This window comes from Anguilla anguilla, chromosome 11 (assembly GCF_013347855.1).
Source record: "Anguilla anguilla isolate fAngAng1 chromosome 11, fAngAng1.pri, whole genome shotgun sequence".
Taxonomy (NCBI): Eukaryota; Metazoa; Chordata; class Actinopteri; order Anguilliformes; family Anguillidae; genus Anguilla; species Anguilla anguilla.
The window spans coordinates 24,580,081-24,607,572 of NC_049211.1; the positions used below are offsets into that span (position 1 = coordinate 24,580,081).

General features: G+C 45.9%; 1 protein-coding gene across 7 annotated transcripts in view; it reads right to left on the minus strand.

Moving 5' to 3' along the window:
• The window catches only part of LOC118208009 (ankyrin repeat and SAM domain-containing protein 1A-like), a 102,131-nt gene extending 82,047 nt beyond the window's left edge, over positions 1 to 20,084 (minus strand). For 3 of the 7 annotated variants that reach the window (XM_035382250.1, XM_035382251.1, XM_035382249.1), the window contains exons 1-4: positions 19,579 to 20,084; positions 2,806 to 2,886; positions 2,142 to 2,298; positions 277 to 339 (exon numbers count right to left, since the gene is read on the minus strand). In XM_035382250.1, coding sequence (XP_035238141.1) covers positions 277 to 339; positions 2,142 to 2,298; positions 2,806 to 2,886; positions 19,579 to 19,757 — 480 coding nt within the window. In that variant the 5' untranslated portion in view covers positions 19,758 to 20,084. The remainder of the gene's footprint in view (positions 1 to 276; positions 340 to 2,141; positions 2,299 to 2,805; positions 2,887 to 19,578) is intronic. The other 4 variants (XM_035382252.1, XM_035382255.1, XM_035382256.1 and 1 more) reach the window with 4 other exon arrangements.
• Positions 20,085 to 27,492: the final 7,408 nt, after the last annotated feature.

Consider the following 27,492-nt stretch of genomic DNA (forward strand, 5'->3'; position numbering starts at 1 on the left):
TTCTTCGTAAAAACTGCAAAAACCCCAATGGGGCAGGGCTGGGCAGGGCTGGGCCCTAACAAGCTCCATTACACTGCATTCATCTCCACAGCACAGTAAGGGAAGCCAGAACTGCAAGACGGCCGCACGCAGCCCGGACGGGAGAGCGTTAGTGCGTCAGCGTTTCTGCAGGGGGGTTCAGGACTGGCGCAGGCCGGGGGGGGCGAGGCGGGCAGGGGGGCTGGAGCGACGAGCAAGCATGGCAGAACAGCGGGCTCAGCAGCACTGGGTACACACCTTGGCGTTAATAAACGGATCAAAGGGTCCGCAGCGTTTGAACTCTTTGTTGTCTACAGAGCTCTAGGAGGAAGAGAAGATGAGGCAATGTTTGTTTTCACACAGGCAAAGAAAAAAAAAAAACGAATCACACTGGCAATGGGAAAACACAACAGAGAGTGAGTTACTGAACAAACAAACACTACCGAGCAAGAGGCCAAACACTACCGAGCGAGAGGCCAAACACTACCGAGCGAGAGGCCAAACACCACCGCGGTTCAGGCAGGAATGCCAGAAACGAAACGGCGGCCATCTTGCCACAGAGGGCTTTGAGGGATGAGTGTGTGCACAGTGTTTGCGTGTGTGCGCGCATGAACATCCCACACGCAAGAACACAACTCCACTTCCTAACATCTCATCATGACAATTCCTCCTGTCAATGTCAGCTTTAGAAAAGTTTTCTCCCTTTCCCGATTTCACTGCCGCACCTTTCAGCGGGCTTCATTTCAGGTCACGTCTGACCGGCTCTTTCTCCAGATCAGCTCTCAGGCTCGGCGAGCGGAGGGTGAGGCCTGCGGTGACCAACGCCGCCGCCGGGGGATTAAAACTGCGCTGGTGTCACATTCCGGGCCTTGGATGGCGGGAGAGCCGCTGCAGGCCGTGACCGGGTTAGCCCAGCACAGCCTCCACACGACGTCCCATCCCCCGGGATCCCGCCACACTTCCGCTTATTCCTTCCCACAATGCCTCTTTCTAGGAACTGTGGGAAGGATCAGCGAAATAGTGCTGCCCTAAAGGCCAGACGTTCTGGTGTGGGAGGAGGGGAGGAGGCGGTTGTTTTTTACTCAAAACCCGCAGTTGTGCGAGAAGAAAAAGCGAATAATAAATAGGCTGCCGCATCACGTGCATGGATTCCAGTCGTCACGGCGACGCCTCACTATCAGTCTGGTGGAAAGGAAACTAAATCCTCCTCCAGGGCAGAAGTAGTGTACGTAAAAACTGGCGCCGATGGTGCACACCCTGAACAGGCCAAAGCTCACTCCAACTCTTCTAATCCTGCACCCACTGTGAGTTCATGAATGGATGTAAGAACTGATGGTTTACAGTGGAGATGGGTAAAATGGATGAGTGATGTATTAACCCCGATCAGGCCATGACTGGGAGAATGAGTGGTTGGGGAGGTTAGCTGGTGTGTTCAGAAGGGTAGTGTTCAGTGCTGGTGCCCCACAGAAAGAACCACCTGAACAGCTCAACCAGCACCACAGTCCGGGAGGGGGATGGTGGAAGCACAAACAACGTACGACTGGACACTAAACCAAAGAGCGTGTAATCAGCTCACTATAAAGGATAACAAACTTTTCAAAGGGAAAGTCCACTCTTACCTCGTTTTATATTTTTTTTTCAATGACATTAAAAATGTTTTTATTTAGTTTTGCAACCACTTCAAATTAGCATCCCAGATTCTCAATAAGACATCCGTGGCAGATTAACACAAAGCCCCAATATTGGCCATATCCAGATGTGACAGTGATATGTAAACGGACAGGACAGCGAACAGATGGCCGCACATCCTAATGAAACACCCTGATTAACAGAGCACAGCCTCTGATGAGACGGCTCGATCGGCCACACACGCCAGCCCTCGTCCAGCACTAACAGGACACTGCCGTTCCGTACGCTTAGTGTGTGTGTGTGTGTGTGTGTGTGTGTGCGTGTGTGTGTGTGTGTGTGTGTGTGTGTGCGTGCGTGTGTGTGTGTGCGTGTGTGTGTGTGTGTGTGTGCGTGTGCGTGTGTGTGTATTTGTGTGTGCGTGTGTGTGTGTGTGTGTGTGTGTGTGCGTGTGTGTGTGCGCGAGTCTCGGCAGGGCAGAGGGGCAGCGGTCAGACCTGCTCGTTGATTTTGGGGTGCGAGGGCCCCTGGTGGATGAGCAGCCGGACGATGCACTGGTCCCCCTTCCAGGCGGCCAGGTGCAGGGGGTAGCAGCCCTTGTTGTCGGCGATGTTGGTCATCGCCTCGTTCCTCAGCAGCACTTCCACTACCCCACTGCAGGGGGCGACAGAGAGGGGGAGAGCAGTTACCACAGGCTCACTGATGGCAGCACACTGCTGATGAAGCAGTTGGGAGGTGCAGTGCTTACCTTAACAGTATTCCTATGACATACCTGCCAAGTGTGATTTTCTAAATGAGGTAAAACTGATTTAAATGACCCCAAAGTTAAGGCACCACGCCAAGCAAGGCCCTTATTCAGTAGAATTACAGGGTGAATTGCTTCTCTGCTGCCAACAGAAATGGAGTGTTAAAATGGAGCAGTACAGTTACTGTATAGTTAATGGATATGTGTGTGGGTTTCAGCCAATAGGGTTTGGCAGCAGGAAAAGAAGCAGGTATCTGCATTATTACTGCTATTCCAGACTGGAGTGGAGGCTGCTCGACACAAGTGCAGTTTACTCAGAGATGCTAGGGGCAGGGGCTCCAATTACAGGGAAAACACAAACAGAGCATGTGCTGTGACTGCAGAGCCCCACCCATGGGAGAGGAGGCCACACCCACCTGTGTCCATTCAGAGCAGCGTGGTGGAGGGGTGTGTATCCAGTGCTGTCCACGCAGTTCACATTGGGGCCCCTCCAAATACTGCAGAGACAGGGCAACCAGTGTTACACGGGCACAGGCGCACAGACAGGGACAGAGGCACACACAAACTGAGAGACGCACAGTCAAACAGACAAAGATATACTACCAGTCAAAAGTTTTAGTGCACTTTACTCACGTTTTAGTACTTAGTTAAACATGTAACTTTTTGTAAATTTTGTAAATGACCTCAAGTGGCACAAGGAAAGAACTAAATAGTCAGAGGGACAAAGGAATCTTTGGATAGCATAGGATAGTGTGACCTAACTTTTGGAGTTCATAAAAAAGCCATATTTGGCTAAAAAACAGGTGAACAAATTCTTTCCATTTTCCAGTGAAGTGAAGTAAAAGCTAGTTTGGGACAAACTGGACAGAAAGGTCACGGAGAAGCAGCCCACAAGTGCAGCACATCTGTGGGAACTTCTACAGCACAGCTGGTGTGAACTTTCAGAACCATATGACTGCCTTTGTAGAAAAAAGGGTATGAATATGTTCTGAAGTTATTACTGCAAAAGGTGACTTCTTTGATTATGCTTTAGATCTCTTTGTGTAAAATGAAAGGCATTTCTTTCTTTTTTTAATCTCTGATTGCTAGAAAATTGTGTGTATAGTAAAATCTTTGACCAGTAGTGTATAAACACACACACACCCACACAGACACACATACTTTGCAGGCCCGCTGCGCTTGAAGTTTTAACACAAAAGCCTGGCACAGTTTTAGCCAGGCAGCCGGGACCTGGTTTGTCCACACTGTGTGTGGTGGAGCCAGGCGGATACCGCCCGCTCCCGCTCGCTGCCCGCGGCCCCCTCAGATCTGCTGCCTGATTGGCTGTGCCCGTCTGCCCCTCTCGCCGCCGCTAAGCTCCCTCCAGGCCCAGAGTCAACAGGAAACGCAACTTCGGTACCGTGGCACTGGCTGTTCATCGACAGAGGCTAGCCTCATTTCTCCTTTCTAATTATACACGCTCGGCATCAGCGCAAGACCCCGCCCCGTACTCAGTGGGATTTAGCATTCACACGGCCTCAGGACACCGTTTGCACAGCGCACTGCGCACTCCAGGAAAGGACCCTCTGGCCAGCGCCAGCTCTGGCTTTCTTAACGCGGAGCAGCAGAGCACCGTTTCCTCCTCACAGCCACAGTCAAAGGGGACTCATTCCTCCAGCCCATGAGAACGCACTCACCACTGTTCTGAGTTCTGAATCACTGATACGGACATGAGGTATACGGCTAGCAAGGTAAAACTGAACTGGCTCACTCCATTCCACACCTCCACTTTGCACAAGCGTTAAGCAGCTCCAGACTCCTCCTGGCAACGTATGAAAACTATCATTATTTGCACTTGGCAGACGCTCTTATCTAGATGGAATTACAGAGCTGTTTTTTCCCTCTCTCTGTTTGCACAGCTCCATATTTACTGACACAATCTCCGGCTGAGCACCTGGCCCGAAGGGCATAACAGCACACCTGAGAGCCGAACTTTGAACCACGCGACCGTAAGGCAAGCTCGTCACTCAGAAACACGCTTTAATCCGATATCCTGAAACAAGGTGCGTCGAAGGCGGAGAGCAGAGGGACCAGCGGCACCGAGGGGGGCGCTGCTCGTCGGCTCCCGCCGCCAGAGGGGTGAGCCAGGGGAAAGGAATGAGGAAGAGGGGGAAGGGGTGCCAGGAACACAGGACGGGGTCAGGTGCAGGCTCACACGGGGCGGGGCAGGGAGAAGCGTGTGCGCCGTGCCAGGCGAAATGCAGTCCCAGAGAGAGAGAATACCTCCCGCACGGAGCTGGGAGAAAAATCACGAGCGTCGCTATGCCAACTGAACACCCAGGAAGGTCAAGCGTACGATGAACACAACTAGGGCACCCGGCAAAGAAAAATTAGCTAAACAAACCGCTATTTTCAGAGGGGAGAAAAACAACAATGCCAATAAGATTAGCTTCGATTTAAGAAGTGCACTGAAATCATGTATACCCAAATCTGCAGTTTATTTGTTCTGTACCAATGAGGTTTGTGCACATGGTGACTCAGGGAACAGGATTAGATAGGCAAGTGTGCTCATTCATTAAACAACCTAAGCTCCACTTCTTCTACACAGGCCACACAGCAAAAGTTAGTCCTTGATTTAACAGAAACCAATAACCACACATGAAAAGGGTCATGTGGTAAACAGCCTAAATGTGCGTCACAGAATCCCACGAGGAAAAGCACAAAGCCAAAAAGAGTGTCAGCACAGAAACCGCTCAGTAGAAGGCTAAGAGCAGGAACTGTGAGCACAGTCAACCATTCGATTAACTCCCTCCCTCCACACTAATTACTGAGATTTCACTCAGGGTGACATCACGCTTAATCTGGGCAAAGTCCCCTGGGCCCGCTGCTCTGCTCGACACCATGCACCATGACGGCGCCATTGCCGTGGAAACGCCCGGCGAAGATGGGGGGTGGGGGGCGGGGGGCGGGGTCCCAGAAGGGCTGGGGTGGGAAACACCCAACAGAGCTTCCCTTTAGTTATGCGTTTCGCCGTTGCAATGACAAGCATCTCACTTTTTCTCCGTAATGACTGTTTTTCCCCTCTAAAAATACTCTGCCTGTAATGGGGCTTTTATGAGCAGTCTGCAATTATGCAGGGGGAACCGCCTCATTAAATAAGTGTCTTTTTGTTTCAGTCTCCGGAACTGAGCCACTGCGAGGCAGGACCCAGCAGAGCACCACTACAAACCCAGGTCCACATCATCAGGGGGGTGGGCGTGTCAGGGGGTAGCCCCGCCCACACCCCACAGCGTCGCCGCAGAGTCTCTCAGGCGTGGAATCATGGGAAAACCCAGCTTGAGTATTTCCAGTTTCACACCACTCACAGCCAGGAAACTGAGCAAGGAATCATACACAACCCGAGTCCAAGCTCAAAGCAGGCTAGTGAAAAAGCTAGATTTTTACATGATTTTACACATTTCTCATATTTCCAAGTGGATTTCCACTAAAAACAAATTGCTGGGTGTCTTCAATCACTTTTCTATGACTTAGACTGAGCAAAGAAAAAAGAAATAAATCCACACATGTAATGTGAAAGGCTTCACCCAAGCAAGGCGAGCCTGTCGCTAGGCCAGGGGGCCGTGGTGAGGTTGATGAAAGGGGGCCACGGGCTGCGCAGCTGCTGGTGCTGGAAAGTCCCCTCTGCTGCGCCACCTCACGCCCCAGACGAGCAGCAGCACTGGAGCCTTCAGGCCCTGGGTCACTGCCACTCGGCCGGCCTCCTTCATCCTATTACACGGCCTCGGACCCGAGCAGGCAGGGGGAGGGCGCTTCAAAGAGGGAGGGCGTTCGAAATCCCGAGCACGGGACCCTCCACTGAGGGAGGGCTGCCCGGGACTGCCAGGGAATGGAGCTCACGGTTCGGCTTCGACAGGCAGAATGAATCCTTGATTTCCCTGAGGGGATATCGGTTTGATGAAACCCGCGTCTGAAAAGAGATTCCGGGCTTGTAATTCGGTGAACAAAGCCAGGGAGAGAGGAGCGTCTCAGAAATTTAATTCCTTCCTCTGTTCGATGTTGACAGGGATGGAATCCTTCCCAACTGCACAAAGACATCCTAGAATACCTCCTTCCTATTTTTTCCATTTCTTTTACTCTCCCTCCATCTCTCTGCCCAGTCTCTCAAACACACACATTTTAATTCACTTTTAAATGCCTTCCTGCTGGCTCAGCCTCTCTGCCCGCCATGGAGACTCTTGCCCCCAGAGTGCACAGTGAAAGCCAGTCCTGGTCTCCATGGTACTGCTGTGCTCTGACCTTCCAGCAGAAACCAGCTATTAAATGCCACAGAGCTCACCTACAACAGCTGTGCTCCTGCCCATATGCTTCAGGCTTTCTGTAATGCACAGGATCTCCAGACAGCAAACATATCCTACCTATAAACCTCATCAGACGCTGCTCTCAGCTGGCTGGCCATACAATGAGGGATGAGCCTGAGCAATGTCAAACTGTGACAAACTGCTTAAACCTGGCATTGATTTTGGACTCAAATCTATATCACAAGTTTGCACCTGTGATGCTATCCATGAAATGGTACAGAATCATATTCAGTGTTTAATACAAAAAAGTACAGCATCTACCTTGTAGGCTTGGGCTACAATACTTTCAAACATGAACTAAACAATTATTGCAATACCATAACCAGTTAGAGATACCAAAAAAACCCAAAATATTACAAACAATTTTAACAGCAATTTTAACAAAAAATACTCCATAGATGCTTTCATACCTCTATATCAGGTAAAAATTCATTCTCAGGAATGTCATCTCCATCCACTCAAACGTTATTGCCATCCAAAAAGCATTTCAAAAACATATCAGCCCAGGTTTGAAGACCCATGAGTCCAGCACTTTCCTTCCTGCCCACTGCCCAGCATTTTGCCCAGGTTTGATGTTATGAGCCAGCCTGTAATGGTCTGGTACTGTATCCTCATCTAGGAAGTCATGCGCATCATGATGCTTCATGCAACAACCCAGATAAGCTCCCAGTGTGATACACCCAGGCTTGTGTACTCTCTTCTTTATGTAGTGAGGACTAAATGCCTAAATACTGATAAACGCACGCAACTCATCGGGAAGGAAGAGTTCAAAGGACATAAAAGCACTCTGTGAACTGCCTGGATAAACCTCTTATGTCACAGACCCCAATAACAGTACATTAATGCGTGCTGTAACAATTCCAGGCAGATATTAGTTCATGGCCATTCTCGGACCAGGAAAGGGGACATGACTGATGTGGACAGGGAGGCCATTAATATAGAACAGAAAGTCAAGCTCTCTTTACTTTCTCCACTTCAGCCACAAATAGCCTTCCTGAATTTCACAGCACATTTCCTCACAAGCTCCAAACGCCCCGCGCCCCATTACGAATAACAGCCTGCTACCTGCAGCCTCGTGGCTGTGTTTCTGCAGCACTGCGGTATTTATCTGGTCCAGCAACCGCAGGGACCTCGCTCAAGTCTGAAGCAATCCGTCAACGGCGGCGTCATGACATCCAAAAACTTTCCCCCTCCCGTTCTATTCTCGTACATTTTTTTTTTTCAAAGTTCGCCGCTGCCACCGCAGAGTCACCGCTTCAAGCTGTCGGGACCACCGAACCCAATTCCCTGCGACGCCCGCGACCCAATTCTCCCGCCTCTAAATAGCTGGAATGCTTGGTCTGCTCCAGTTAGCATAGAGGGTTGACGAGTTCAGCGGTAGCAGCTGCTGCAGAAGCTCTCCACAGGATCTTCACAAGGCCGGCTCTACTCCGAGGCTGGACACTGCAGGATCGGCCGAAAGGCGATGAGGCCGTTTTCTGCATCGCCCATTCATCATTTCCATCAATTATTCAGCCTTTTCAAAATGAAAGGACAGAGCGGTCTACTGCAGGCTATTTTGATATGCCGGAGGATACCTGTGGTTTCAGCAGAAAGGCAGGGAACCGCAACCACAGGAGTGACGGACCAAGCATCTGTCAGATAACCTTGTATCGGACCCACAGCAGCGACCCATCTTGGCACACCTGACCAAATGCAGCAAGCGGCTCTAGATTAATACTGAAAGAGCGGACACTGCTTGCTGACCATGAATCTGGATTGGGATCGGCAGACTGGTCGGGTGACGAAAGATCTCAGAAACTGAAAGTGTGTGAACTGAAAGCAGGTGGCCCGTGACGTGGGAGCCACCACATCCACCCGCGCTCACCCCGACCGCACAGGGGGCGGATGCTGCTCTCAGCGCACAGCTCTTTCCTCCTCTCACCTTGAAGCGCGTGACCGCAGACGCCACATCAAGAGCCTGCGGCCTGCAGGCGCTCCTCTCCGCTACCGACTGCTGAACGTGCAGCTAAGACAGGCGACAGAGCATCGAGCCCCAGCGCTACAGCATCGAGCCCCAGCGCACACTACAGCATCGAGCCCCAGCGCACACTACAGCATCGAGCCCCAGCGCTACAGCATCGAGCCCCAGCGCACACTACAGCATCGAGCCCCAGCGCACACTACAGCATCGAGCCCCAGCGCAGGCTACAGCATCGAGCCCCAGCGCAGGCTACAGCATCGAGCCCCAGCGCACGCTACAGCATCGAGCCCCAGCGCTACAGCATCGAGCCCCAGCCCACACTACAGCATCGAGCCCCAGCGCTACAGCATCGAGCCCCAGCCCACACTACAGCATCGAGCCCCAGAGCAGGCTACAGCATGGAGCCCCAGCGCACACTACAGCATCGAGCCCCAGCGCAGGTTACAGCATCGAGCCCCAGCGCACACTACAGCATCGAGCCCCAGCGCACGCTACAGCATCGAGCCCCAGCACATGCTAGAGCATCGAGCCCCAGCGCTACAGCATCGAGCCCCAGCGCACACTACAGCATCGAGCCCCAGCGCACACTACAGCATCGAGCCCCAGCGCACACTACAGCATCGAGCCCCAGCGCTACAGCATCGAGCCCCAGCGCACGCTACAGCATCGAGCCCCAGCGCACACTACAGCATCGAGCCCCAGCGCACACTACAGCATCGAGCCCCAGCGCACACTACAGCATCGAGCCCCAGCACACGATACAGCATCGAGCCCCATCGCACACTACAGCATCGAGCCCCAGCGCAGGCTAGAGCATCGAGCCCCAGCGCACACTACAGCATCGAGCCCCAGCGCACACTACAGCATCGAGCCCCAGCACATGCTACAGCATCGAGCCCCAGCGCAAGCTACAGCATCGAGCCCCAGCGCAGGCTACAGCATCGAGCCCCAGCGCAGGCTACAGCATCGAGCCCCAGCGCACACTAAATGCTAAACCTCTGATGGGAGCAGGAGAAGGGAGGAACTTGGCCTTATCAGTGCCCAGCAGTGTGGTGCCAACAGGATGCGATGGAAAAAGCGCTCTTCAAGTCCGGAAAAAGAGCCTCTCAAATTCTGAAAAAGAAAATCGAGCCCCAGCTATTGCCACTGTGCCGGAAAGCCCATTTACAGCCGCAGATAAATAGAGAATGTGGGACCGTCGATAAAGTGACATCTAGCGTTACCAGTTTTAAAGTTCACTCAGTTCGTCTGCGCTTGCAGAAAACCTGCTCTGGAGTTACGATAATGAAAAAAAGGGTTTGGACAGGAAATTGCAAATTCAACTGAACTTGCATAAATAGGATGTGGTACAGAGAAGGTGGGGCTTAATTGGACCTTGTGCTGATGCTGTAAGGCAATACCTTTTCTTGGACTCCAAGTAAAACAGGTCTGAAGCACGTGTATAATTGCCCTTGTGGGCCGGATGGAGCCAGGCATGGCCGTGCAGCTGGGCAGGTGGGCCAATCGCTGCTGAGCACAGCATAGAGGGGAGACCACAGCCACATCTGGGTCAGCTGACCTCAGGCTGGGCTAATCTGGACGCATCCATTGCCCTCCAAGGGCACAGGCACACACAGGCACACACATGCACACGCACACTCAAAGGCTACATTCAGCAGCTGCCTCTGCACCCGTCACAAAACCCCATTTGTTTTCTGCCCTTCCGGAAGAATTCCGGAACGAATCGGAAGCTTTTCAAAGAAAGCGTCAAAGCGGGTTGAGCAAACATACGCCAGCAGGAGTTCATAAGAAGTGGCATGTTTTCCACTGAAGCATACATCCAGGATAGGGAAGCTACTTGTTCTGTTTCTACTAAGTGACCACAGAGGGAGGCTAAAAATAACAACGGTCATCAGCATGTTTTCAGACTGCAAGAGCTCTTATTAGGAACTAAAGTGTTGTGGTTTTAACAGTCAAGTTCAGTTTCTATTTCAGACTGTTTTTCTTTTCTAAACAATGAAAAAAAAAAAAAAAAAACATGGCAGAACTCTAGTTGAGTTTATTTCCAGACCAGTCTCTTGGCAGTGCAGTCTGAAATCACGAGTGAGGAGTTCCATTCCCCACATTTGTAGTAATGATGCATGACACCATGACCTTCATTTGACCCTCTAGCCTTAAAACTAAAATTCAGAAGCACATTTTCTGTGTGAGCTTTAAGTGCCACGCTCTGTTCATTGTATTTGTACAGTAAACACTTCTCATTGCTAACCTTGATGCTTCAGCTTTCTAACTGTACACATTTATAAAGCAAGACAGCTACCAAAGTAGCTCAGACAAGTATTAAATCATATATTTTATTAAGTGCTTTTCATATACTCAAATCACTGTACAGTGAGTGAGAGATGAACAAAATTAACCAAAGAAAACGTGAGCATCACTAAAAGCTCCACAAACACCATAAAATCAAAAGCACAGAAGAGTTGGCCCACAGCTCAAAGAGAATGTCGCCAGTAGCCAGTAGAATTATGGTTAATCTACGTTATACATTGCTCTAAAGACAGGAAGTGGTTGCTGAAATATGTAGTAGGAAATGCATCAAGAAGACAAACTCAGCAAATTTTGCTTTGTAACAAGATAACACCACAGCCCATGGTGGCAGAAAATAAATTCACACTGAATACAGTGAACTAGAAACATAAGGCTACATCTTATTTCTCCGTGAAAGAAAATCTTTCTCACAGATTCTACGGCGTCAGCATCTTCGCAAAAGCCACCAAGAAATGCAAACATAACACCGAAAGCACTAGCCTCAGTGCAAGGTCCAAAAAACCTTCTACTGAGACTTCTAAAAAAAGGCTCAGCCGCCCTCCATTCCCCGCCACTATGGAATCTGCCAAGTGAAGAATCGACTGTCTGTAAAGTATGTGACACCAGGACCTTTGGCCGGTCCTATCGACAGGGCAGGACCGCTGGTCGTAAAACGTGCGGACAGTCGCGCTTTGGGAATGAGACGTGAGTCACGACATCTCCAGCAGTGAGTTGTGAGATTCCTCAGACACAAAGACTCGACAGCATCAGTCGAGGACATTTCTGCACAAAAATCACTGCCTGGGTTATGTGGTGAAGTACACAGTTTAGCTTCATCTCAGATCCCAAAATACCGTGGGCTTTATGGCAGAATTGCAGGGTTGGGAGGGTGAGCAGGCCCTAAGCTCGGATGGGAGTGAAATGCGGAAGACCGTAGAGCATATTGTTTGCTTTGGGCTTAATCATGAACCACACTCTGCAAGGTGACAAAATGAAACAAGTCAAAAACCTGCAAGGCAATGTCCCATACAGATCCGGGCATTTACAAGGACCTTCCTCAGAGCCCACCTGGCTCCTTCTACAGCAAGGAATCAAGAGGAAAACGCTCCAGCAATTTGTCATGCCCGTCTTGCTTTTGATTCTGTTCCTCAGACATCCTTAGCTGACAGGCCTGGGTTCAAACTGCAGGTCATGAGTGAGGAAAATGATCATAAGTGCCATAGCACCCGTCAGTTAGAGTTCTGTTTGTTTGTGATTGTTGCTTATTAGCTGTACTGTGTGTTGTGATGGCCCTTGACCATGTATAATTTAATAAACGAGTTGTTTGTTGCTTTGATATTATTCGCACCCAGGGACAAAAACAATCCAGGACCAAATAAAGCCCCTAATTATAGAGTGACTGCTGCCACTTTCAACCATGTGACAACAATGTCACCTCGGAACTGAGTCATCTATGCATGCGAAAGCACACAAACAAGATAAATGACCTGACACGCAAATACACAGGTCTACACATGTACGCCAGTATATTCATGAGACGTAAATAATAAAATAAAAATAAAGCAATGGCCGACGTAAATGGTGTGAATGTGTAAACAAACTCTTGCGGCACTACGTTTCTGCCTGTTAGGGAGTTCAGTTTTAGCAAGGAGCACATCAGTTAAGCATCCAAGTCTAAATGTGCTTAAACTGCCACGGAGTGCAAATTCGTACTGAAGCTGACCGTGTGCTCATGCATCGCCACTGTGAATAGGCTCCTGTGCGCCACTAAGAAAACAGCGCTTTTATATGGTGATACAGAAAAGCCATCGTCTAAAAGATTCATCAAAAATGACATTCTACAAGCATGTGCTCAACTGACCTTTCCTTCCGCGAGAACTGGGTTGACAGGAGGCGACATTTTAACCATCTCCTTCCGAGAGCGTGTGCGTAACATTTCTGCCACCGCAGTTCAATATTTTAAAAGGTGCCTCATCCATAACCACAACGCGCCTCCTTAATGCTCTGGAGACGACTAGATGGAGGCGAGCAGGAGCCATAAAAAGTGAGTGCCGTAACCTGCGCTTCGGGAGTAATAACAGAATCGATCCTCCCTACCCCAGTTAACCAGGTCTGCAAGTTAAAAAAAATATATATATTTTTTAAACATTTGTCAACACATTGGTATGGATGCTAGTCTGATAGGGAAATAATGTGTTGCTATATTTCAGTGGCAGCAGTCCTTCGAACTGTGAACACAACACTCGAGCGGCAAAATGTTTTACGAACCGGCCTAGACATCAATACGCTACTCCATTCAATTTGAGAGAAACGGGAAAGAGGGAACAATTCACTATGCCCGTTTTCAAATGAATCATCGTGATCTAGACCCATGTTTGATCACTGGAGATCACAGAGAGTAGTCAGAAAGCCCTGCATTCATACATTCATTTATTTGTTTGTTTATAACCCATGTACAGCAGCTACTTTTCCTGGGTCCAAACGGAACATAAAAAACCTGACATTTTAACAAACACAACAGTGGTATTCCAGCACTCCCAGCTAGCCCAACAGGCTGGTAGACAGCTGCCAGAAAAAATAAACAAGTCTGCCATGAAGTCTGCGAATTTTGCTGCCGTTCAAGAACTGCTGACAACGAAGGAAGCACCTGGTCAGGCGCATTCATATGCCACCACATCAGCCCTTCTTTGAACTCACAGAATCTGCAGATTTAGGTCACCTGCTCCAACATAAATTCATTTTTAAAACAAATGCATTCAATCGCCTACCCTGGTCAATGAGCAAGCCGACAGGAAGACAACCGTAAGCAGAACTTAGGCTAAATGATGATATGGACTGAACCTGCTGCTGGAGATTTTTCTGAATAATTGTGAAACTCGCTTGCTCAACAAAAATGAAGACTTGAACTTGCAACCTTCAGGTCAGAGGCACTGGTCCAAAACACCTTGCCAAAACCTATCCAGCCCCCCTCCCCCCCTTCATGCATCAATATGACATCCCATTGGGATTAAGGAAAAGACGTATGTAGGGAAGCATTCTTCGTCAAAAAGGCTGCCTTTTATAAGTGCCTGAAAGAGCACGGACATAGTCATACAGATAGACAAAGCAGAACATGGAGATAAGCCGAGAGCGGACAGAGCGGGCCTCAGCTGGCACTCATTTGACAGGCTTCAGAAGGAGTCTCACCAATCCCCAAACTCTCCAACATGCTAAAGGCATAACATTAGCCTTTCTTAATAGGCTAATCTCTTTAAAGATTATAAAGAGAAATCACATAAATATTTGATTATACATTAAGCATTACATAGTTGACATATTTATCTTGTGCCTACTTTACATTTCGCATTGTAGCAACACTGTATAGACCAAAATAGTAATAACTTTGTATGATGACTTCTCTTTGCCTAGTCATTTTGCAGCTTTAAGACAATCCTCAAAATGATCACGTGATACATAAATTCAAGCATATAGGGCAGCGGCAGCTACTTCGTGCTGTTATAATCTTGATTGTGTCACAGATAACTGATACTGTACTGTGCCTGATACCTGAAGAAACGTTTCAAAACTACTTATTAAGCCCTGATAGTAATTTCACACACTAACTGGCTTAGAACTGAGTTTAGCAGGACAGATCCACCACTGCGGCTACACCCTGCTTTGCTTTAGCCTGTTGAAAATAGGGATGGTGTCCCTTCCACCCATCCTCCGTGCTTCATGCTTCAGTATTCCAACCAGTCAGTATGGATAAACAGACATCTGAAGCCAGGGAGGGATCCTCTATCCTCCATCAAAAATCCCCCAAGTAAACGTGTAAATAAAATGTATGTTTACTTGGAGGCAGAATACAGCTTTGAGCAATGGAAGTTGCTTGCTAACCGATGTATTGCTTAAAAGCTTACAAGCCAAATGTGTGAAGTCTGTGAACACAATATGACAAACACAAAGAACACATTTCACACATTTCAGCTGTGAAGAAGGAAGTAGTCTATGTGCTGATGGAAATGCAGCCATCAAAAAACTCGCATCATCAGAACTGCATTAAAAAAAACAACAACTTCAGTTTCTATAATCGGACAGCAGTAATTTTTACACACCACATACTGCACGGGGGAACTCAAGAGAAACCAACATTTCTAGCAGGCCAGAGCAGAGGGAAAGAACATAGCCTATATTTCACCCATTTCGTTAAGGAGGGAAAAAACGAGCTCAAAAGGCAATGGTAGTGTTTAGAAAGGTCCATTTTCGCTTGCTTCATTTCCTGAGGGAGGGGCACGCTCTGGGAATGACAGGTCTGGTTCTCCATGCTTTCCTTTGCTGATGTCATACAGTCAGCAAGGCTCCCTCACCGCAAGGGACCCCAACCTGGCAGACACTGGCACGGCCACATCAAATCAACACAGCCCCTTTCACACAGCTGGAAACCCTGTTTGGAAAAGACCTGGAACAGGAAGGGCTTCAGACCACCTCCAAATGTCAACCTAGCTGCCCATGTAACGTCACTGAGTGCCAAGTCTCAACCCACAGCTTAGCATAACCTTTAACTGTGGGTCTTAGACAACAAGGTAGTTCTGAGACAGAGATCCCTGCTTGTCCCCTTTTTTTAAAGCTTCAACTGGGATGTTGGAGATGAGATGGTGCTTGAGACTTCACACACCTTGCTTGCATAGCGTAGAGGTACGGGTGGCCCACCGCTGTTTATTTACAAAAGAGCAAAGATGGCGGAAGTCTTGCCTTCTGGGGATGCCGAGGTGGTGGGACTGACGAAGGTGGCCACGTGACGTCCCTACCACTGCCAACCTCGGAACACATCACAATGTATGTTAGGGCCGTGAGTTGCTCTGGTTCCCTGCGCATGTTTCGAGCTGCGGACCTGCCTTTCAGGAACGAGAAGCATTCCGCAGCGCGCAGCGCGGCCCCTGCCTTCCTGGAACGCTGCATGTCTGAGCACGCCGTCCGCGCTGCTCATGGGAGCGAGCAGAGAAACAGCATGAATTCAACACAGACAAAACAACTCCTTGCACAGTGGCTCAATCAGCATTTAAACCTCAAGTGATTCCACGCGACACGTTTGGGATTTCTACAGTACCCGAAACCAGACTTACTATGGCACATTTCAATCCATGAGGACACCTAGAGTAGCCTTGAAAAAAATGAACACAGGAAAAAAGGTTGGGTTGCATGTACAAAGGATTTAAACAGCACCTGCGTAAGACCGAATATGTTAGCAGGTCGTTGGTACTTCCAAGTGAAGTATTATCCCTAATTTTGATCATGAAGTGATTCCAAACAGTTCCTGGAGAACTTGATGCTGAATTCAAGCTCAGGTTTACACAAATGTGTACGCAAATGAAAGCAGATGTATTTCTTTCAGGAGAACCCTGGGTTTCCCTGAATGCATAATTTTAAATTATAAACTAGAGAAGGCCAAGAGCTTTTCAGCTTTGACAAACTGAATCAAGAAAGTCCCGTTTCCCAACATGTTCCAACCAAAGCTTCGTCAACAAAAACCACAGTAGGACAAGTTCAGCCGTGACGCTAGTGTGACATACTGTCAGAAGTGCTACTGTTACATACACCGAGATGTCAACACAGCCTCTAGGCCTGACACTTAGGCCTATAAGGTTATGGGTGAGTATGGAGGAGGAGGACTTTGATTCGCAGGGGACAGCGTTGTCTGTGGTACCGGATGAGTGTAAAGACACCAAAGCTGCCCCTTTCAAGTTCCTCATTCTGCCCTAGGTGACATTGTGTCACTGATACTAAATATGCACTTATTACCCTTAAGTAAGAACAGAGGTCAGCTAACACATAATCTGAGACATGAGCTGATGTGAAAAACATTATAATTCCCTGTGTTAACAGGTGCAGTATCTCACGGTCCACCTCGTCAGCTCCTACAAACAACAATTTGGGAAACATTTAGGAAAACAGCCAATTCAAAGTTCTGCTGGGCCACCATAACTGGAGGAGAGACGTATTGAACGAATGGCCATACCACTTAGGCAGTTCATATTGGCACTTACAAATTATTGACACATTTGATTACACTAGCTAAATCAAATGAAACACTAGCAACAATCCCCAGGGAAAACTCCATGTTATGTTCAATATCAATGGCTGAGGAAGCAAAAGAGATCAATAATTTCATGCAGAAAAGATTTGCTGGGAGGGCTAAACTCTGTAAGACAAAGCTGCTGAGAAGGACGTTGGATGGGGGGGTCATAAGGAAGACGAAACGAAACGGTGGCACACGATCTTTGGACCTTCGCTGCTTACTTCAAACACATGCTAAGCTCATCATTATCGCTGTGGAGAGCTGCCAAGCATTGATCAGGTTTTGCAGACCCAGCCAGATGATACCAAAAGCGCTTCAGTTGAGCACAGAGGACCGGCATCCTTAAACACGCAACATCTCTGAAACGGATTCCCAATTAAGAGGGCTTAAGGTAATTAGCTGAAGTACCGCACAGTCTGGCGTGAGTTATTCAGTGATACATCACATTGTACCATATGTGGACCAAGTATTAGCCTATTTCCACAGCAACAACAAGCAAAGTGAATCATGAATACACTAAGATGAAGGCCAACAGCATTTATGTGGCCACAACATATGATGGGTGCCATTATGCACTTACTCACACACACACACACAAACACACACACACTTTGTTTTGACAAATATGAAATTGTCAGTTGGGTTGAATATACTGCAGTTCAATGCAATGACAGCAGTATGGCTTGCAATAATGTGGCAGAGACTGAAAGTGAACAGGGGGCTAATTTGTTTTGTGCCATCTTACTCATCAAATTTGAAAGGCATAACCTTTTGCCTGGGGACACACAACATGAAACTAATGCACTCTTTTTAAACAAACAAAAAAAAAAACAGCTGTTCCCCCCAAGGTGTGCTGGTGTAAAGACATCGGCACCTTGAGGTTATTTATTTTGGTCAGACCTGCATTTGCCACATGCTGTTCTATAATTGCAAGAGGGCTTGCAAAGGTAACCTTGGCATCTGAAGGACAATACTGCATTTTTCATTACAAAAAAGTCATGGAATGAAACCACTAATTGTTCCCATCTTTTGTTTTTATCCAAAGCAAACCTGAGAATCGGAAAATTGAAATTTTCGTCAATTCACAGCCTTGACACAACAACGAATTTTCGAAAGTTCTTTTCTATTCTCAGGATTCGTTTACTTTGTTGCTTTGTGTACGTTCGGCTATTAAAATATGGGTGGTCAGTTGAGCTTGTATTGTATTGTTTTAACCACAAAGTTAGGCTAAATGGCCTCGGATATCATTTATCTAATGCTATGATAGCACATTTGTACATGCCTCGCGGCTAGTATGTCACAGCGCTCGAGTTTGATTTGAACAAATAAAGCCGCTATGGCGCACGCCGATGCGCACTTGATTTATCCAAACAAAAGCTGAACGGGATAAAATACAGGGCACACTCAGCATCTGGAAACAGACGTCATTTGAGGTTGAAACACGCAAATATAGCACGCGCTTGGTGAGTAAATTACCATGCAGATGTGAACGGCTGAATAACGATTGCACTTTTAAAGGATGCTTGCTGACTGAGGCAAGCTCCGGACAAGAAACGACGGAACGAAAGGGGAAGAATCATGACCCATTTGCTGTGACAGCTCTTATTACATTGGTTTTTATCACGTCTGCGTATCCTCACTAACGTTACGCCCCTTCACCGCTCGTATTAATCTCTTAGCAAACATTTACAGCGAATTCGAAATGGGTAAAAAAATATTGTATTACAAAAAATACAATAAAATTTTAATAAAATCTAGTAAATATGCGTATAAACTGTAAAAGCGTAGACGACCGATACTAAATTAAGAATTAATGAACGCAAGATGATTTCCCAAAAACGAAATATCTAGCTCGCAAAATACATTGGCAGTATGTTACAATTTTCTACCCACAGCCAATTACCAAGCTATATAGCAAGGTTATTGTGCTAGTTTGAAAGCAATGTGAAGTGCCATACGTTTTATTCCTACCAAATATAAAAGTGACCAGAACCTAGCTAGTGAACAAGAGTCGATAAGTTCGCTATCAAACCAACATAAGTGTTACTTTGTGTGTGGACCAGTTAAGTTACCTATCTACCCTGTTAATGGGTTATTAAACATGGCGAGGGACGAAAGGGAGGTCCACTTCATGAACGGAAGCAAATATTTAAGGAATGTCTTTGCCCATTAGCTTGTTAGCTAAAATGTAGGTTAAGGTGTGACTGGTTTGCTACTGTGTGCTTTTAAACGGAGAAAGGAGCAGTGCCAAAACGAATTGCACAAGACTCAAGAGGCAAGGAAAAAATGCAAGGAAGCTCGGCACCTTACTAACTGGCTGATCCTTTACAGTTAGCCTAGATCCTTTACAGTTAACTTTAAATATTTGTTTTAAAGCCACACACAAATAAGTACATGTGAACAATAAAGCACAACAAGCTAGTTCATTGGCTGCAGTCAAATCGTATCAAAGAGACAGAAGAGAATTGTACCGCGCTTTATGTAGCTAGCCCCCCCCTGGCCAGAACCCGAGATCCAACTCAGCTCACACAACTCGTGCTGGACTCACCTGAGCAAACTGGAGAGGGGATGAGATGATGAACTGTGGCCACCGCCGCCGCTGCTTCCCCCAGTTCCCGAGGATCCGCCTCCGGCCCCTGCCGATTGTCGCTTCCCAGAGAGAAGCTTTTCAACGGCGGCAAGATTGCCTGTGCGGGCCGCCTCCAGGAGTTCCTGCTCCTTCCCCATTCTCAGTTCGAGAAGGGAGAGGGAGATAGGGGGAGAAAGGGGGAAAGCTACTACACGGTACCAGTTCAGGCAGAATTTCTTTACGTTCTTCTTTCCACCTAAAAAATGTACTTGCTTTGGCAGTACCACGGAAAACAACAGTTCCCTCCACAGCTGGCTTTGACTCCACCGTCGTACTATCGCCTACTGCCAGATTCCCACTCCAGTCAGACGCTCCGGGGAAAGTTTCTTCCAGCAGCACCGGGCAAACTTCCTTCGACCGCCGACGACACGTCACTTCCTTGTGCAGTCCTTCTCTGTATGACGTAAAATTAAAAATATTCACGTCACTCCGCAACTTTGATCGTAAAAATATCTGTGGCAAATAAACTGGTTCATTATGGAAATATATATTTAAACCATCGCCTCAATTGCTGCAACTATCATTGTATTCTGCTACATTTCTAACACTATGTCACCATCAGATTGTGGCTAATACGATTATCTAATCTAATATGTACACTATGCAAAGTTCATAAACACAAAAACAACTAAATGGAATCTCTGAAGTTAAGATCGATTTAAAAAAATGCAAAATCTTCATGTTTGTTTGTTATGAAGAAAGATGCCCCAATAAAGAAAAAATATATATCATAAATAGCCTAATAATGTAAACTTCAAAATGTGAAAGAGGAATATAGTGTATGTAAATGCAAATTATTTTATAGCCAAATAATGTAAACTGCACAATGTGAAATAGAAATATGTAATTGCAAATTACAAATTATATATAGGCTATATATCGGCTTCCAATTTGGATCTCTGTATGATATTCGTTGCATGTTTGTTTGTTTTTCAGTTTGTATAAAAAGATGTTTCAAAACATTAAAGCTAGTTTCAACAAGCTATTATTTAGTCCTGCACAAACTTAATCAACAAAAAAATCGTGATAATTTCCACGCCACCCATCCATCATTTCCTTCAATTTTATTAATACAGAATAAATTAGGGCGACCGGACACATTTTGAAAGAGAAAAAATGTGGTGAACGCGAAGCATTAATATAGGAATCAAGCGGCCAAATGTTTATCCTATGTTGCCTTGACGCTGTAAACTAATAAAGCTGATTCAAACAGGAAAAGGAAGTAGTTTAATTTACAAGCTAGTAGCTACATTCATTCATTCTTCAGCAGCTGAACAAACAAGTCATTTGTTTGTTATGCTTTCCAATGATTTGTCTTTATGAATGAAACAATCGTCTCGGCCGAATTTATTTACTTTATTTGCAACACAGCCTAACTCTATTCGTGTATATTATTGCACACAGAAAGCTAGCAGCCATTAGGTAGTTTATAGCTGAGCTTGCCTCCTGTCGGCGTTTTGTCTAAACTATGTAAGCTTAGAAACCGATTCTGTATCAAAATTCAAATTCGGATAAATAAATAAATCCTTGTAGTTGGGTTGGGTTTAAACGTTCTTATCCTGGGACACTCATTTTCAAGCATGAGGCAAATTTAATATCGTTTAAGTAGCATACAGTAGTATGACCGACAGGACAGTTTGTATGACTAATTGCATTTGTGGAATTGAACCTTGCAATGACTTGGAACGGTCTTCAGATTCATAGCATAAGTAAGAATCAGAACCCTGGTTTAAGAGTCTTCACTGGGGAGATTGTGGATGGATGTTTCAGGTGAGTTGAGTGCTGCTACGAGACTTGGTAGACCAATACTGTTGATGCGTGTTAATGGCATTAGAGACACTAACTGATGCAGCCAGTGGATTAAAATTGGGCCACAGTTACAAGGCTGAGCCTTGGTCCGAATAGATAGTGTCTTAACTTTAGCAGAAAGAGCAGCTTAATCCATACTGCCCTGAGAATTTCAAGACTTCCAGCTTAGTTTTAGTGAGCATACCCATCAATCCCTGATGAGATGCTGCCCCTGCAGTCCAAACACAGGAGCACAGTGGGTTGACCCATACAAAAACAAGAACTTTTCCTCAGAGAACTGGGGAGTATTTCATTAAGCAGGATTACTGAGTTTGCAGAATAACTATGCTGTGTAAAACCCGGAAACAGCTCTTTTTACCTCAGTCCATGTTCCAGATTACGGAGTGTTGTGGGTTCTGTTCAGTGCAGTTATCCAGCTACCTCGGTGAAGCAGGCCGCAGGTGTGCCTCCATTTCCCACTCATTACAAAATAGGCCTACTGCTTTTTTATACATTATCTAGAGACCTTTGGTCTTAGAACAATTCTCAGCAAAGAAGCCTGAGATGCCAAGTACAGTGCACACATACTAAATCACCTAGTAGCTATAAATAGTGCAAGTGAGAAGAGTAATTATGGCCCCTTTATAGGTTTTGTTTTGTTAAAATGAAGAATGCGTCATTTTAAGATGGATGGTTTTTGTTTAGATTATTTTAAAATGGAAGAGTAGACTGATGACCTATTACAGGTTGGCTTAATCTTATCCTCATTAGCTAGTTTGGCCTAATAGTCTAATGTTGGAATGAATACTTTACACTGTAATTTTCTTTTTTTGATTTTGAGCACTTTGGGTTATCACCCTTTCTTTTTCTCACCCTGACTTCCTTACCGATGAATGTCCCCAAATTAATCAAAATATGCGCACGCTAGTGAAAAATGACATGGCAAGTGTGTGGTTGGCTTTTCGTAGTCCTACCTAAAATGGGTGTAATGGACGTAGCAATGCTGCTCAAAAATGCAATAAGCCAAAGGTGTTTATCAACTAAATTGAGATTCCTCTATTAAAATAAAAGTGCTTCTGTTCCACAACAGGTTACAGGAATAGAGGTGGAAGGTTGCAGGTGCACTCCAAGTGAAAAACAGCAGTGATTGGGGATACAAGCCAGCTGCATAAAGGGGAGGTAAAAAAAGTTTTGAAGGATATTTGGGTAATAGAATTTTACAATGGCTGGTGATCAGACTAGTTGGACTTAGTTGTAAAAAAAAAGATATAATCATTTGTGTGTGGCTTTGAAACAACAGAAATATTCTGTCTTATCTTCAAAAGACTGAATAAAGTACAATGTAAAGACTACAAGTTTGAGTGTGTTGATGAATGTGAACAGAGATTAAACGCACTAGTGTGGTTTCATAGCTTGTGCTATGTAACCTCACAGTGCTAAATGAAGTTTCTGTGTCCCCCAGCCATTATTTTTGGGAGTGTTGCTTCTGTATCTTATATTTGCAAGAGCTAGCCAGTCATATACTATAACACAGCATACAAATGTAATTTACCTGATGATCATGAAACAGAAACCAATGGCAGCTTCTATAGTGATGGCTAAATTGTTGTCTTGCTTCGCTTTGAACCAACACACAAATGTCTGCACAAAAAGCATTCAACCCTTGTGAAATTCCAAGTGGATTGCACCATTGTACAAAATGATACTATTCAAGACGATCTGAAGCTTCTTTGAAGCACGCGTTCGACCCAACCTCAGGCCAGTCAAACAGTTTGACGTTTCAAATGGGAAGCACATGGCTAAAACCCGGGTTGCAGACTTTAACAGCAGGTTGTTTCTCAGACGGTGAAATCAGATCCTCATTTAACAGCCGTGACGTCTGAGAATGAGACAGCACACCGCATGCACAGGGGGGGTTATCAAGGTTTTTATTCAATCAGATCTGTAACACTGTCACACACACTGCGCTGGTTCACAGAACCCAGTTGTAGTTTATACCGAATGACGTGAAGACATTACAAACAAAAAGTTGAAGTAGCATTTCTAAAACTTGTGCATGACCAAATAGCGCCTCAGAGGCTCCACAACGGTTCACATCAATTTGCATCACCCAAATAAGGCTGTATTCAACAGAACAACTGGGGTCCTATCTTAAATACACTCTTTCAAGCCAGTGCAATTTGAAGTTAATATGCAGTGCCATACATTAATGGTGAACTGTAATCCAAAGGTAGACACAGTTTCTCACAGATTTCATCTCTGTGCCAGTTTACTAAAGACACAGCCTTCCCTCCCCCTCTTGAGGTTTTCACAAAAATAAAAAGGCCTGTGTAGGTCTTTGGTGAATTCACTTCATTGAAAAACTAGGGCGAGGGGGGAGGGGAGGCACCCCTGGTCCTAGGGAGCAGCAGGGTCTGCTGGTTTTTGTTTTCACCTTAAATACAACAACCACTTAGACCAAAGAAACCAGGTAAGGTAAGTTAATTGATCAATGAAAGCAGGTGATTACAGTTAAGTACTGAGTTAAAAAAAAAAAAAAAAACTAGCAGACCCTGCAGCTCACCAGGACCTGGGTCAGCCCCTCTGAACTAGGGAATGCACAGTTGTTTAAAAAGCATAAAGAACCTAAACGTACTCTTACTCGTACTAAAACATTTCAGAAATAATACAATGTCTCCATAAAAAGGTTAGATTTTGCACAAACACTCATTCCCTTCCAGGTCTAAAACCCATTGCTATACATACATGGCTACATCACTGGACTGTTGACCCATTATTTGCACCATTTTAAAATATTTTTCCATTTGGTAAAAGTAAATAATTTGCCCAGGAATCCAGATGCTTTATGTAACAGAAAGAGTGAATGGGCTCGGTGCTGAGACACAGGCAGGTTTCAGTGGCATTCACTGAGCGAGGGCACGGCGTGCTGTCATGGTAACCTGTGGTTCGGGGTGTCGCAGAATTCCCACATGACACACAGGGAGCAATGGGAGCCTTAGCCCCACCCATCATTCCATCTCCTCCCTTCAAAATCCCACAAGCTTCCAAGGCCACAGGCAGAACAGGCTTAAAAGTCCATGTGCAAATGGAAACCAGTCTGCAGCTGAACTGTCACAAGTGGGTGGCCAGTGGCCCCAAGAACAAGCATCTGTCCTCCAGGGTTGCCCTATGACCACAGCCCAATGTGCTGTGTAGGGCAGTGGAGCCAAATATTCTATAGTGGTACCAGATAGCCTCCTCAGTTCTGTATTTTAAACATTTAATTTTCGGTCTCCCTAACACTGAAGCCAAAGCATTGTAACCTGTTTATGAATGGTCATGAAGTTGTGCGACCAAGGTCAAGAATGCAGTATTCCTGATGCTCTTAATTCATAAGATTGTCTTTTAGAAAGTAGTCAGGGGAGTGCTGAAAAGATGAAGATGAAATAAGCAGTGTGATAGTCAGTTCAGTACTTGTGTATCGCAAAACTGATACCTGCCCTTCACTTCCCTGTCAAAATATATTTATGTCCAGGCAGCAGTACCAAACTTTCTACTTCATATAAGGTTTTTCTTCCAAGCTGGATATCCACTGGTTAGACAGCCTATAATGGATCGATCACCAATCCCACAAGCACAATATAACAGCAAAGTAACAGAAACAAACATTTGCGCAGTTCAGTCCAGTACAGTACACGTGTACAGCACAGGTGAACCAGTTTCACATTCCGCATTTCTAAAGCTATTTTTGTGTTAGTACCTGGAGAAAACGCTTATCTTCCAAGCACCCTGTCCCAGGTACATTATGCAATACGTTTATTTTTTGGAAGACAATGTTTCAGCCAGGTGTCAGAAATGACACGTTATTGTGATGAATCAGTGGCATGGATTTCAGTGAAGTCAGCCAAGGACAGCCTATTTGAGACTTACTGCAGTGGCCTCATCTGACCACCAGAGGTCTCAAATGTCCAGTGAGTAGACCTACGTTTATGACCATGACAAATTTAGTAAATTCAAATAAAACTACTGATGATCTAATTTAGGTCTAGCAAGTTCCAACAATTAACACCTCATTAATCTACAGAAGAAACGGCAGGAGTCATGATGAACTAATAACAAAATCACGACTTAACACTTTTAGAGCATGCAGTCCGTATGCATGAATATTGAAAGGAGAATTCTGGAAAGTGGAGGTCACATTTGTAGAACAATGGTACTGACATATCTTTAGCAGCATAACCAGTAACCTTTGTTAGACAGCTGAATGATGTTGACAGTAAATCCATTGTCTGTGATATGTGTTCCAATACATAACAACATTATCCCAGCAGTACTGCCTCTGGCTTAATACCTGATCATTCAACTCCAGTTTTATACAGATATAATTTCAAAGGAGGACATGACTGCCATCACCTGAACTGATGTGTTATCTCCAGTTTTAAAACCATTCTTCTTGAAGAAGTGATTTCCAGCCATATTAGCAGGACACAGGCCGTAACTGCAGGTCATTGTTACTTATCATTTGGATTAACTGACTAACATTTGACCTTGTGCATTAGTGTGCGTGAATGCGTGTGAGGGTGTGGCTCTCAAAATCCCGTAACACCAAAGTAAAAACGGTAGGAGGCGTAACTGAAAAATCCATTCAAAACCACACAAAAAAAATCACATTTTAAATGAATAACCCCTTGCCGGTCTTCCTTTAAAGACAGTCAGGGTCTTGAGGCTTTGGCACTCGAGTCAGGCACGCGACACTCATCTTTCCCCCCACTGATCCTCCGCTAGGCACCAGAAAGCAGCTGGCACTGGTGAGTTAGGAGCTTCGCACAGGTCAGCTCCAGTTCATTCACATCGACAGCTGCTCGCTGCTGATTGGCCACATGTATGACATAGTGTTTCATCATTCTCCTCTCGGGACAAATCAGAGGATGTGGACATTTGCCGTCCTCGTCCGAAGGAGGACAGGATTTCCACATTTTTATTACAGGCCTGCCTGACGAGGTTGACTGGGACGTCATGGCAACAACCAGCTGGTTTCCAGGTGTCCTGCCATGCCATGAGATGAGACCAACACTGATACGCTATTTATCCAAGTAATGTTTTAACCAACAAGGTCTGTGTCACGGTGTGTTTAAATCCGTTAACTTCAGGGATTCACCTTCCCGTTCCATTCGGGGAAGGTTTACCCAGTATCCACCCAACCATTTCCCTTGGTTTCAACATAAGCTTATTTTTCTCTTTTTTCTGCACCTTCCAAAATAACGGATAAAAGAATACAGCACAAAATGTGCCTTAGATGGCAATACTTTTGATCTGGGGGCCTAAACCCCAAATGAGGACGTGTTCTGAGCCTGCAAACGCAGCAGTACAGCAAGCTGCTGTACAGTAATACTATTCTGCATTGGGTGGGTTGTTGTTCCTGGTTGTTGTTCCTGGTGCCCACACTAGGTAGAGCCAAATTCCTTACAGTATATAACTGCGTCTAGTCAAAAGTGCTGATCTTCACCTTGTCCTTCCCTAAAGAAATGGCTCTATGGCATTACATTGTTATTTAAACAACAGCCATTAAAATGACACATATATACATACAGACATAAGTTATGTACATCTATTAACAAGTTGATACTGTACATTGCACATATTTCTAATGTCTACGCTTTTACAGTTGATACTGTACATTGCACATATTTCTAATGTCTACGCTTTTTGAAGCCCTCTGGGCTCTTGTAAACTCACACATCTGCATTCTCTGAATAGTAGTGGCCTTCACAACATGCCTGAAGGTTAATTATTCCTGCACCAAAACAATGGATTTAAAGGAGACGAACAAAAGTACTGAGAGCGCTCTGGCAGTGAAACAGGCAACCGGTTTTTGGCAACAGTTAGTTGAACCTAAAACGACCGCGTTCACCCCGCTGCTAAATTAGTAGATGAACGAGTCTGTCTCTTGCCAGACCGTGCTCGTTCAGGCCGGGAACGTTCATCACGTGTTTGGCTGTGGCTCGTGTGTGAGTATGTGTGTGTTTATGCGTGTGCGCACGTGCTGAATTCAGAACAGTAACTGTT